At 42.5% G+C, this 13666-nt stretch overlaps 1 protein-coding gene across 1 annotated transcript; it reads left to right on the top strand.

Annotated features, from left to right (window-relative positions):
- The first annotated feature begins 2793 nt into the window (after window positions 1–2793).
- On the top strand, window positions 2794–13557 carry pidd1 (p53-induced death domain protein 1). The gene is made up of 15 exons (XM_040025909.1): window positions 2794–3935; window positions 4116–4529; window positions 4641–4793; window positions 4908–4959; window positions 5076–5277; window positions 6477–6626; window positions 6739–6912; window positions 6996–7143; window positions 7231–7366; window positions 7449–7599; window positions 7757–7880; window positions 8840–8955; window positions 10864–10971; window positions 11169–11365; window positions 12632–13557. The coding sequence occupies exons 1-15, from the start codon at window positions 3359–3361 to the stop codon at window positions 12864–12866; spliced, it is 2937 nt and encodes a 978-aa protein (XP_039881843.1). The 5' UTR covers window positions 2794–3358; the 3' UTR covers window positions 12867–13557.
- Window positions 13558–13666: the final 109 nt, after the last annotated feature.

Genomic DNA, 13666 nt, shown 5'->3' with positions numbered 1-13666 from the left:
TACATGGTCAAGACAACATGCTCTTCAAACCAAGCATGAGAATTAGGAATAAAGGTGATTTAAATAACTTCAAAAGCGCACGGTTGTTGGGGCCAGACAGGCATGCCTGAGTAATTCAGAAACTGTTGATCTGCTGGGTTTTTTCCACAGGCCATCTCTGGGGCTTACAGAGAATAGTCTGAAAATAAGAAAATATCCAGTGATCTGGGTGAAAATGTCATTTTGATACCAGAGGTCAAAAAAGAATGGCAATACCACTTTGATCTGATATGAAGGCAAAAATAGCTCAAATACTTAAGCTAAGGTATATATACGAGCATCTCTGAAAAATACAAGAACGCTTGGATCCATTGGAGGTATCAAAGATTCAGGCTAGTGGTGGTGTAAAGTTGTATGGGATTTTGTTTTAGGACACTTTGGGCTCCTTACTACCAACTGAGCATCATTTAAACACCACAGCCTGCTGATGGAATCTTTCAGCAGGATAACACACCATGCCACAAAGCTCAAATCATCTCAAACTGGTTTCTTAAACATGACAATGAGTTCACTGTACTCAAATTACCTCCACAGTCACTGGTAATTTTACCAATTTAAAAAATAATTTTACAATTATTTCATTAATCGTATTATTACGTTCGCGTTTAAAATTGTTCATAGCATGAAACATCTGAAAATAGTGTTTATGGGTGGACATCATCACACTAACGCCTACAGCAATAAAATGATCTCAACAGCGCCGCCCGATGGACAAAGGGGGACTAACATGTGAACACAAGGAAAGCGGCGGGGCCAGACGGCATCACCGGCCGTCTGCTGCGCTGCTGTGCTGACCAGCTAGCAGGTGTGTTCACTTACATCTTCAACGAGTCCCTGGCGAAGTCTGTGGTCCCCACATGCTTCAAAAGATCCACCATCATCCCTGTGCCCAAGAACAGCAAACCCTCATCCCTGAACGATTACCGGCCAGTTGCACTGACCTCGGTAGTAATGAAGGTGTTTGAGAGGCTGCTGAAGAACATCATCTCCTCCTCCATCCCAGACACCACAGATCCGCTGCAGTTCGCCTACAGATCCAACAGATCCACAGAGGATGCCATCGCCCACGTCCTACACACCACTCTCAGCCACGTGGACAAGAAACAGGGTAACTATGTGCGAATGCTGTTTGTTGATTACAGTTCAGCGTTTAACACAATAGTGCCCTGCAGACTGTTCACAAAGCTCAGGGATCTGGGACTTAACAGCCGTCTGTGTGCATGGGTGTTGGACTTCCTCACTGGCAGAACTCAGGTGGTGAGGGTGGGCAGGTGCTGTGTGGCCACCCATGGCTCCAACACCATTGTGAAATTTGCTGACGACACAGTGGTGTTGGGTGCCATCTCCAACAACGATGAGGCGGCCTACATGGATGAAGTGAAGAATCTGGCATCATGGTGCCAGGACAACCACCTCCAGCTGAACGTCGGCAAGACCAAGGAGCTGGTGGTGGACTTCAGAAGGGGTCAGCACAGAGACTACAAGCCCATTATCATCAATGGAGCTCCAGTGGAGAGGGTGCAGTCCTTCAAGTATCTTGGTGTTCACATCTCCTCAGACCTGACATGGGCTGCCCACATTCAGGTCCAGACCAAAAAGGCTAGGCAGCGCCTGTACCACCTACGACAACTGAGGAAGTTCAGGGTCTCTCCAAAGATCCTCAGGATTTTCTATACAGGCGCTGTGGAGAGCATCCTCACACAGAACATGACATCGTGGTTTGGGAACAGCTGTGTGAAGGACCAAAAAGCTCTCCAGAGAGTGATCCGTACACAGCAAAATCTCCAGTGTTAAATTAACACTAGAGAGTGTCTATATGGGTCCACACCTCTGAGTGTTAAATACAACACTGTTGAGTGTTAAATTAACACTTTTGACAGTGTTATATGTTTAAAAGTAACCTAGTCAGTTTTGAAGATTAACAATGGCTAACACTGAGCAGTGCTGATTTCCAGTGTTAGAAAATCAGCACTGCTCAGTGTTAGCCATTGTTAATCTTCAAAACTGACTAGGTTACTTTTAAACATATAACACTGTCAAAAGTGTTAATTTAACACTCAACAGTGTTGTATTTAACACTCAGAGGTGTGGACCCATATAGACACTCTCCAGTGTTAATTTAACACAGGAGATTTTGCTGTGTACAGAAGAACGCTGCTGCAGGATTGCTCTCCCCCCGCTTCAGGACATCTACACCAGGAGATGCCGGACTAGAGCAGCGCAGATGCTGAAGGACCCGTCCCATCCTGGCAACAAACTGTTCCAACTTCTGCAATCTGGTAGAAGGTTCCGCATCTTCCGGGCAAGGACAGAGAGACTCAAGAGGAGCTTCTATCCCCAAGCCATCCGGGCCCTAAACACACACACCCGCCCTCTCACATCATCTATAATTGACTGAGACAGGACTCTCTTCCAGACACTAAACCAAGGAACAATGTACATTTCAAATTCCTTTAACTTTAAATATGTTTATATTGTCTATCCTGTAAAATAGTCAGATGTCTATTCATATTAATGTACAGAATTCACCTGCTTGCTGCTACTACTGCACATTCACCCAATGTATATACTATATATATAATGTTCTTTCTCTACCCCCCCCCAATTTTTGCACATGTCGAGGAGCGTGTCAGGCTACATTTCACTGTGTGTTATACTTGTATAACTATGCATGTGACAAATAAAGAACCTTGAACCTTGAACCTAACATCACTGCACACGTTGCTAAAACGACGGTCCCGCCCTCTGCTGAAACTTTGGCGGCGCCACCATCAAGGCGCTCGTTGTGATACACAAGAGCTACCGAAGGGGCGGGCTTCTAGAATTAAACGGAAAATGTCGATTTGACTCCTCCTATCTTCCGTCGCCAGATCTTGTGAACAAAACAAACGAACAACAGTGACGCAGAGCCCTCTTTTTAAAAAACAATCTGGTTTCCGGAAGTAGCGATAAAGAGTGAAGAAACCAGACTCTTTTGTTACACGTTAGTAATCTAATAACGTTGCATTAAGTCGTACACAGCTCTGGTTAATTAAAGCGAATACTAAGAGCTCCACCGTAGTGAGCGGATATTTTTTAATTAGCATTTTTGTTCTTAATTATAGCTATGGCCATAACTAATAACGTTTAGCTTCGTAGTGGTTAGATTAAACTAATTCAGAACTTGTGCCACACATAAACTGTTCGTCCCTTCTCATGGGAGCCTCTTAGCTCCGTCTGGGTGTAATGACATGACCTGTACATAACAAATGTTATGCGGGAAGAAATTCTCAGGAAAGTACTGGGCGAGGGGCAAGTCAGCTAACAGACTGTGTGTTCAATGGACAGAGGCAGCGAGGACGACGCGCCTCCCGATGAAGATTGTGGATGCCATGCAGCCAGCACGGAAGACGGAGAGGTGGAGGTTACACCTGCATGCAGCCTTTCAGGTGGAGTTGCAGAAATTTTGGCCCACGGAATCTGGGGACTTTTGAATCAGGAACAGGAGAGGATGACTGGCCCCACTATGTTTGGAGAGCAGGGAGATGTTGTTGATCCCCCCTCTGTGTCTCCCATCAGCCTTATGGATACCTGTGCTCCCTCCATATCCACCCTTCCCTCCTGCTCATATTCCTCCAGCCGTCACACCGACTTTTCCTCCTCATCTTCTTCTCCCTTGTCCTTGTCTCCACCCTTGCCTCCTTCCGTGGAGCTTTCAGCTGTGTTGACTGATACAAGATTGACCCTGGATGTGTACCGGGGAGGTGCAGCTGCATTGCCCCTCCTTTGGGAGTCCATCCCGGGGCAGCTGAAGGGCCTTCAGTACCTGAGGCTGGGCTCTGAGGAAAAAGCAGGGCTGGATGGTGCACTGGATGTCCTGTCCCATCTGACAAAGCTACGATCACTGGCTATTCGGGGTACTTTTTTCATAAATTTATTTCAGTGTCATCTGCTTGTCACCATACGTGTTTCATTGCATTTTAGTTGTTGCCTTTAGTTAAGTTAAACTATGTAATACTGTGTCATAGAATGATAATTCTTCTGTGATTCTCTGTCTTTTTCTTCTGCTCTAATTGCATTTTTCTTTCTAACTAAAGGACACTGTTTACATGACTCAAGAGGTGACCCCCTGCCTGGCCTCCTCACCACCTTACCAGCATCTGTTTCCTTACTTTCCCATCTGGTGCACCTGGATCTCTCCTTCAACCAGCTCTCCTGTTTACCATCCTGTCTGCTTAGCCTTTCCATGTTGTCCTCGTTGCTCCTCTGTCACAACCACCTCTCGGCTTTGCCCTCTGATATAAGCCAGCTTTCCTCCCTCACCTACCTCTCCCTCCTGGGGAATGAGCTGGTGTCTCTCCCCCCGGGTCTGGGTCAACTGAAAGCACTACAGACTCTGGATGTGTCAAATAACCTCCTCCAGGAGCTACCTGACGAAATTGGTTCACTGGAGGAGCTTGTTAAGCTGGAATTGTCCCAGAACAAGCTAAAGCAGCTACCAGAGAGCATGGGTAAGGGCATAAGGGTGAGTGGGTGTGTCTAGTGAAAAATCACTTAATGTAAGATAAATTGGTTCCGGAGCAATTCAAAAAGAGTAACGTTGTCTTTTTTTTGTTGCCCAGGTTCTCTCCTTTCACTCAGGGAACTTGTCATCTACAGCAATGACCTCCGTCTGATCCCACTCTGTCTGAACAAACTGCCTCTGCTTAAAATAGACGTCCGTGACAATCCCCTGGGACGACCTCCAACTCCTCCTCCTCTCTCTCCTACACCTGGTGAACAGAGAAAAACAGGAGCTTAAAATCGATTAGAGCTCAATGTATTTTGATCCTGAACATGCAGTGCTGGACTTTGTTTTTAGCATATTAACTGTGTTTTTTTCTCACCAGATGAAGCAGAAACAAAACTCCCAGAACTGCACATTGGGTTTAATCAGCACAGGTACAGTGTCACTCATAGCAGGCTCATATTTTCTCATTCTTTGAAATAATACCGTTAGTTAAATTGATACAAGCTATATTAAAAAAAAAAGGTTTGATGCTCCTTTTGCTCTTTAGTTTCTGCATTTCGTCTGCCGGGTGTCACGTGTTCCTCCCAGGGGGGGCTGAGCTGGTGTTCCCCCCAGGATGCATAGTGACAGCCACAAAACTGGCCTGGGCCGAGAAGAGGCCACAGCGAAAGTGGGTACAGCTGGAGGAGCATGAGATCCTTCTTAGTCGTCCGCTGGAACTTCGTCCTCATGGAGTCACATTTTTAAAGGTATTTTAAAGCGTATAGGAACACTCCATAACTATTTAGTTATCATGATTTGGTAGTTTGTGATTTGCGGCTGTGGAGAAACTAAACTTTACCTCTGTTTAGATATTTGTTTAGAACCTTAGTTATTTACGCACTCGGGTAAACATGACCAACCTAGTTCTTTTGTAATATTAGTTATACAGTCATCAGCCACTTTATTCGTTTCACCTTGTTAGTACCAGGTTTGACCCCCTGCCTTAATTCTTCATGGCATACATTCAGCACAGTGTTATACATTTTGGTACAAATTGACACAATAGCATCACACAGTTGTTGCAGATTTGTTGGCTGCACATCGATGATTCGAATCTCCCGCTCCACCACATCCTAAAGATGCTCTACTGGATTTAGACCCGGTGACTGTGGAGGCCATTTGAGTACAGTGAGTTCTTTGTCATATCCAAGAAACCAGTTGCTGGAAGCAGGAATCAGAAAATTGGTACACTGTGTTCATAAAGAGATTAGTCAGCAGTAAGACTTATGTAGGCTGTGGTGTTCAAATGATGCTTACTTGGTAGTAAGTTGCCCAAAGTTTACCAAGAAAAGAATTCCCAAAAAACAAAAAAACTCATCAGACCAGGCAATGTTTTTCCAGTCTTCCACTGTCCAATTTTGGTGAGCTGGTACAATTGTATTCTCAGTTTCCTGTTCTTAGCTGTGAGGTGTGGCACCCGATGTGGTCTTCCACTGCTGCTAACCATCTGCTTCAAGGTTTAATGTGTTGTTCATTCAGAGATGCTCTTCTGCATACTTGGTTGTAACGAGTAGATATTTGAATTACTGTTTCCTTCATATCAGCTCAAAGGAGTGTGGCTGTTCTCCTCTGGCCTCTGATATCAGTAAGGGATTGAGCAGGTGTACCTAATGAAGTGGCTGGTGAATGTATGTATCAAACGCTTTTCTGGTGCCAAAAAAAAAGCCCTAGGTTTGAGGCTTCCTGGGCCATTTCTCTATGTTTGTTTGCACGTTAGGTTAGCAGGTGCCATAGGTGTGGATGTGAGATAGATAATGGGCTTAAAATGCACAAAATAAAGCACTGTATGAATGTGTGAATGTGACTAGTAACTTGAGTGGTTTCCATCAAATATTTGCTATTTCCTATCTGTTTATTTCTTGCACTTGCATGAGATAAATGCATCTCACCTCTAAAATGCTTACAGCCTGTGGAGGTATGTGTGCCATATCACCGGACAAAAAGAAAGGAGGTGGTGGTGCGGACGTTTGATGGACAGTCATGGAGTACTTTGCCCACTGAGCTAAGGAGAGGAAGTGAGAGCCATAGCAGTCGCCCTGGGGGACGTCCAGCCAGGGTAACCCATAAAACATGCTACTGCAAATGGATATTATTACAATTATTTTTTTGTCTTGGACAAACAGTATTACTATAGTAGTTGTGAAACTGGCTTCTTTTTGTACCTTTAGCTGGCATGCTGCTCAGTGAACCACTTTTCTTGGTTTATGGCCGTGTCTCGCCCAGTAAAGGACAGCTGCTCTGTCACACCAGCCGGAGGCTTACTGGTGTCAAGTGCTGATCCTGGAGTAAAGCTTCACTTTCCTCCGGATTCCACAGTGGAGACTCGCACCATCACTTTACAGGTCAGCTAGCAGCAGTACCTACACATGGTTGACATCACTGTTCTTGTCTGGTCTGCAAGACTTTGGTGTTTCCTGATTTGCAGGTGTTGCAGGTGTCTATGTCAGACGTGCAGGCGCTGTGCGGTGATCCTCAGGCCAGAGTCAGCCCCCTGCTTTGTCTCTCCCAGACTCCCAGCATGCATTTTCTACAGCCAATCAAAGTTCAGATTCCCCTGCCATCTGGTGTCACCGGTACATTAGGCCCTCCTGATACTCACACATGTGTGTAATAACACATTACATTAGTGTGTATTAATGTTTTTCTCCCTTTCTTTGCAGGCCATACAGTTGATATGTCCTGTTTGCATCTGCTCCATGGAGATCCCACTGCCCAAACCTGGACTGACATCACAGCACAAGTCTCTCTCTATGTTACCCATTTGTATGCCATTTTCTACATTACGCATTTCTCCTGGTAAGGGTGAGCTCTATATCACCATAAAGCACTTTTGAAATGTAATTTACAGTGTAGGATTATAATGTGTGTACCACTACAGGTACTGGCTCTGGTACACTACACAGCGCTGCGTCAGTGGGGCGGTCAGGAAGATCTACCAGAGGTTAAAACAGTTCAAAGTCCAGTTCCTGGTCCTCCAGAGGAAGGCTGATCCTTCACAGGTTCTGCTGCAGTGCTTACCTTCTAACAAGGTTTGTGGTGATTTTTTTCCTGTGTTGTCACTGTGCACAGAGTCAGCCACTGTGGGTGGTGTCATAGCCTTGGTAGTGTATGACTTTGAACTGATTTGTTTCTGGGGTAAACTGCATGCTCAGGTGCTAAGCAATGGTTGTGGTGTTTCCTGCACAGGTAGAGAGCAGAATGCAGTCTTTGACAGAACAATATGATGGACCCCAGCCTTCAGACCTGTGTGACCTGCTGGAAGGAGAGCAGTTCTTTGCTGGCTTTGAAAGAGGCTTAGAAATCAGCACAGGTATGAAGCCTTAGAGAAACTTGTTTGAGGTTGATTTGGAGTTTTTATCAAATCTACTGTACTGATCACATGGTCGCCACTGCTCACACAGTGAGCTAAACTGGCAACCCTGATACAGATAAGTGGAAGAAGATGGATGGATGGTGTTTTTATATCATTAGTGAACAGAGCAGACTATACCATTATGGCATTTTCTCCTCTGAACTTTATTGTCAGCCAGGGTAACCAATCTAAGGGAGAAATCCCGTCGTCCTTCAGCACGTGTGGGGTGAAGTTGTCAGATATAGGAATCACAACCAAGATTTACATAATATTTGCAGCACATTCATAGATAACTATGTAATCAGATCAAAAAGCTTCATTTCTATGTTGCAGTGGTTTCAGACTCAATATTTCATAGTTTGCTTTGGGTTTGGGTTAGGTCCTCTGTTCACTGTTTCACCTTCTGTGTGCATTTATTCTTCTCCTCTGCTCCCCTCCCTGCTTGTCACAGTGAAACAGACACATAGGAGCAAAGAAGGGGAGAAGAGGAACAGTTAAAACATGGCTCAAAATAACACAACCTATTTTGTTGCTGTAAATTTTTTTTTACCACCAAAGCGCTAAACCTTTTTAAATGTTTTGTTTGTGATGACATTTTCATTAACTTAAAGGTTACTTTTTCCCAGGAATACAATGTCGCTGTGTTTTGGAAATCGCGATTTGAAAATTAACTACTAGATTTGCACACGATAAACAGGACAAAGGTCATTTTAAAGGAGAATCAATTATCTTCTTGGACAAAAATTAAATATGTGTTTAAACCTATACAGATGATTCTTTTAAGGATTTAATCAATGCCAGGAGAAGGACTTTAGCTTGTTTGTCTTTTCTTCCGAGGTCTTATGATGTGCGGTTGTGTAATGATTGCCCTGACATAACTTTTTGTCTCACACTGATATTTCCCTGTTTTTTTCCAGATAGACCAGACTGTGTGGGGGGAAGACTCTGTTTCGAGTTTTACTCCAGCCTGAAGAATCTGAAGGAAGTGTATATCTGTTCAGCACAGGGTCAGAAGGGACCAGTGAGGGGGCAGGTAAGTCATAGACCCCCACCCCCCCACCACCACCACGCACACACTGTCTGCTTTATATTTAACTAGGAAAGCACATTTTTTTAACTCACAGGCTTGCATGCAAATATAGTATATAAGAAAAAAACAGACTTTTCACAGTATAAATGAGCTTGAAGGTCACATCTGTGAAAGTGCCATCATGCACTTTATCCTTTAACAAGCTTGTGCAGCAATTTCTACATGATGGGACCAGATGTGACCTACACTATTTTACAGGTTAAAACAATTCTATAATATTTACTGCTGTGATTTTTGTGATCCTGTCTTAGTGGTGTTGATTCAGTCCTGTGGTTTCTTTTTATTGTATTTTAGCTCATCATTTTCCTGTATGCTACATATATTGGAGCTGGAAAAAAATATTAGTTGCACCTTTCAAAACACTGCAGGTCCAGTCCTGGTAGCTCAGAATTGAATCAAAACTTGTGGTCAAGAGTTTTAGTCTATAGCAAAAGCTGAACACTTAATATGAGGTATGGATTTTTAAGATAGCACAACATTACATACATACACCCCACATACCTTTAAATCTGTTGGTTTAAAAAAATGTGTGGAAGCACATGGGAATTGATATAATTTCTCTATGAATGGCCTCAGAAGACCCCACTCTGTTAAAAGTAGACAGCTGAATGACCTTACCTTTGGGGAGACGAAGGTAAAGTAAATACTAAAAAAGATACACATTCTCTTGAGGCATATATCATCTTCTCAGTACTTCTCAGATGTCCCATGGCTTAGTTCAGAGATAATAAATCTCTTTTCACATGTTTTCTTTAGAGCAACATGAAGCCAAAGATAGCAAGAAAGTAGTTATCCCCAAATGTGTGTGGGAGGTGAGGTGTGCCTGATTTGCTTCACTGATATCTATCTGTGTGTCCTTTGTGCCAGGTACCTATTTAGGTGGACCTATAAATCCAAATTTTAAGCCTGACAGCTGAGATTTGTCAGAAGACTACACTTTCTTTAAAAATGGTTCTTTTACAGCATGTACCTTCCTAGGATACCTAAAACAGTTGATTGAAAACTAATGAAATTCTCTGTTGCAATTACTCACCATTAGAATATTAGATATTGGTGGTCTCTCTCCCATTATTTCCTAATGGATGTAGTGCAGTTTTAATGGAAAGGGGAATAAAAAGGAAAAAGCCTTCTGTTTTAGTTCCTTCTAGTAAACTCACTGGTGCTTCCTGTGTGCTTGTATATGTCTGGATAATGTCTGTTATGAGTAAGATATCAAGGAGAAGACTTGTGCTCCTCGCATGGTGAATAAGAGAACATTTTTAACAGAGGCATCTATGTGGAGAACTGGTTTATTGACAAAGATCTGTCCTCGTCAGTTTTACTCTGTGGAGCTCACATGGGAATGCCGTAGTACCCTACTCAATCTTTACTGGCAACCCAACGAACATCAGTCTGGAACTGCAAGCGTGTTAGACAGAGAATTACACACTTCACCCACTTCACAATGATAATAAAGAATCGCATCAGTTTCGGCGTGGCAATAAAGCAACTCTTCCTCGCTGCCCTGCGGTGTGCTTGCTCCATTATTTGAGGGCAATTTTGGTTTAACTCAATAAACCGTGGACCCTGGGCTATCAATTTAAAGGAATTGTTATTCTAAACTGGAAACAGTGTAATCCAGCCTGTTTTTCCAAGGAACCACAGAGCGACCAACAACATAAAACTGTTCTCAGGGGCTGATATATAATACTTCTTGCCCAATGGAGTTTGTGTCTAAAGGAGATTAATTCCTAATAAAAGTTCTTGTTGATTATAATGAATCACATTTAAAAAGGTAAATGTGCTTTATGTGTTTTATGGTTAAACAGATTTTGGACAACACTGATAATATGCTCTGCACCTCTGTTACAGGTGTCCTTTTATAGAGGGGAGATTCCCAGCAACCTGCCAGAGGAAGTAGCCAGAAAGAGGAAAGGACTCGACAGCCAGTGGCTTACAACTTTACCTCTAAGACTTCCTGTCAGTTGAAGAGATGGATCCTATTTTATTCTTATCTTAAAAGATGTTATTGCATGTAAAATGTTCTGTCTATATACATTATTATTAGTTTCTAAACTAGACTCTTGTTAGTACAGAAAAACATTTTCTAAGCATTATTTCTGAGGAGGCTTTCTCCCTATGCTCTAAAGGGACCACTTTCTTTATTGTTCTTGTAGGCTCTAAACTCAGAGAACACTTTCATCATGGAGGAGGTCGAGTATCCTCCTCTGAACCTGGGTGACCCTGAGAGTGGCTACCTGACAGAAGCCAACCTGCTGTCCATCTCTCTTCAGATAGCACAAGACTGGCGTGTTATTGGCCTCAATCTGGGCTTGAGCTATCAAGAACTGGAACGCATCCAGTACAAGAACAGGTAGGACTGAACAATCATGTTCACTTAGAATTACTTAAGTGAACAAGCCTTTTACATGAAACACATTTTCAATTCTAATAGAACACTCAACGGAAGAGAGTGACGTGTAGTAGATTCGTCTACAAATAAGAAAAACACTCAAACATACCTCTTGTCATTGTGACCAAATAGCTCAAAACTTTTCTCCAGAAGACATCTGGCTTTTCCACGTGGCAGCTGCACATTTCAGTCGAGCTTGAAGGTGTTGATTTTAAAGCAGTAATGTCAAATACATTTTTTAATGTTTTATGAACCTCCAAATAAGTCAGTAACTACTCTCAACTTTTAGGTGAGTGAATGAAGTGATAATCAGTGGTGCTCAAAAATACCCCTGAATGACAGAGTAGGAAATTCACTAGAGGGTTACCCAAGCAACCTCATTCTGAAATCTCTGTGATATGCTCTGAGTGGATAGTTTTCTATGCAAAAGAAGTGTGTGTGAAAACATTACCCTATCTATCTATCTATCTATCTATCTATATCTATCTATCTATCTATCTATCTATCTATCTATCTATCTATCTATCTATCTATCTATCTATCTATCTATCTATCTATCTATCTATCTATCTATCTATCTATCTATCTATCTATCTATCTATCTATCTGTCTATCTGTCTGTCTGTCTGTCTGTCTCAAATTCTTGTTAATAATATATGAATAATTTGGTAATGGGTGCCATATAAAAAATAAATATGTCAAACTAAGTCATTTACATTTTTAGCCAAGAGAGGTAAAAAAAAGAAAAGGAGAAAAGTACATTTGTTGAGTGAGTGATCACACATCATGGCACAGTCAAAGCTTTGCCAGGAACAAGATGGCGTGAGATGTATGTAACAGGAGGAAAATTCCCGGAGTGGGAGAGACATGCTAGTGAATTTTGATTGTTTTAATCTGCACTGCCATCACGAAGCCATCTGGGACACTGCAGGAGATTACACACAGGCTGATGCTCATCTGGCCCTCCCCCCTCTCCTCGTGTTCAGAAACCCTCTATTGATTCATCCTGGAGGTGGAAGAAAAACGCATTATGTATATGTATGTGTGTGTGTGTGTGTGTGTGTGTGTCTGTGTTTTTGCATTTATGTGTAGGATTTTAATGTACGAATCTATTCACATTTTAATACTAATGTGCGTTAGATATAACAGGTATAACAGTAGGAGATTAGAGAGTTTACTGTGGGATTTGAACATATATTTCAGTGGTGTGTTTTCCTTCGCTACCAGGGACAATCTGGGTGCCTTGGTCCTGGACATGCTGTTTCACTGGGCCCGGGCGCAGAAGAACGAAGCACCCGGGGCAGTATCTCGGCTGGTGGCTGCTATGATCGAGAGCAGCAGGAGAGACCTGGCCGAAGAGATCGAGGACATTGTCAACATAGGAAAGAGAAAGTACACAGAGTCTTTGAGGAGAGTAGGTCTGGAAGCAGAGAGCTCCTCTCTGGGTGAAAAACAGCAGTAGATGAGCCCATGCTGGACACAGATGGCTGACTTACACTTGAGTGACCTGCTTGTTTACCGTGGGCCTCCACTATCTTGTTCTGTTGTCATCAACTGCAGAAGTGCACAATCATGATAACCGGCTGTGTGCTGGTGGCACCTTTCATAAGCTCAACAGAGGAACAGGTGAAATGGATTTACTGTGTAATGGCCTATACCTTGTTTTTAACAAACCGACCCGACCGATATCTCATATCTTTAACTTTTTATATATTTGTTTTCTTTAGCACTTTATAAATGTGTCTCATTCATTAAAAAAAACATCTCATTATTTCAAACCATAATTTCACTATAATTTTGAAAGAGCATTTCATGTTTTTGATTCAGAATCAAATTATAATAACAAACTATAATTATTTTTTAAATATACCAATGACTGGATCTATTAATGTTGTTTTTTTTAATTTCTGGTACCTGTTCAGACAGCAAACAGCTCTGAGACCTGTGAGAGCATGTTACAGGACTGCACTAAAACTGCAAACATAAGCCATTTTTACAGCTGATTACATTTCCTCCTTATGTGCCTTTGGTCACTGAATAATCAGTTTAGCTGCAGCACAATCTCAGTATGATATGAGGACGTTAGATCTTTGTAATGTATGAACGTACACTTTTTTAATATGTCTTATAAGTAAAACTGGGATATAATTTTTTGTACTTGTCAGCTGTTTTTCTTTCTTTGGTCGTGACTCACTCCTTTATTGCCGCACGCTCAGCCCCAATATTTCAGCTCCTGCCATTTTTTTTTCTATTTCGGTATTC

The sequence above is a fragment of the Simochromis diagramma genome, unplaced genomic scaffold, assembly GCF_900408965.1.
Source record: "Simochromis diagramma unplaced genomic scaffold, fSimDia1.1 OVJJ01000293.1, whole genome shotgun sequence".
Classification (NCBI taxonomy): Eukaryota; Metazoa; Chordata; class Actinopteri; order Cichliformes; family Cichlidae; genus Simochromis; species Simochromis diagramma.
This window is presented reverse-complemented; position numbering and strand designations above follow the sequence as displayed.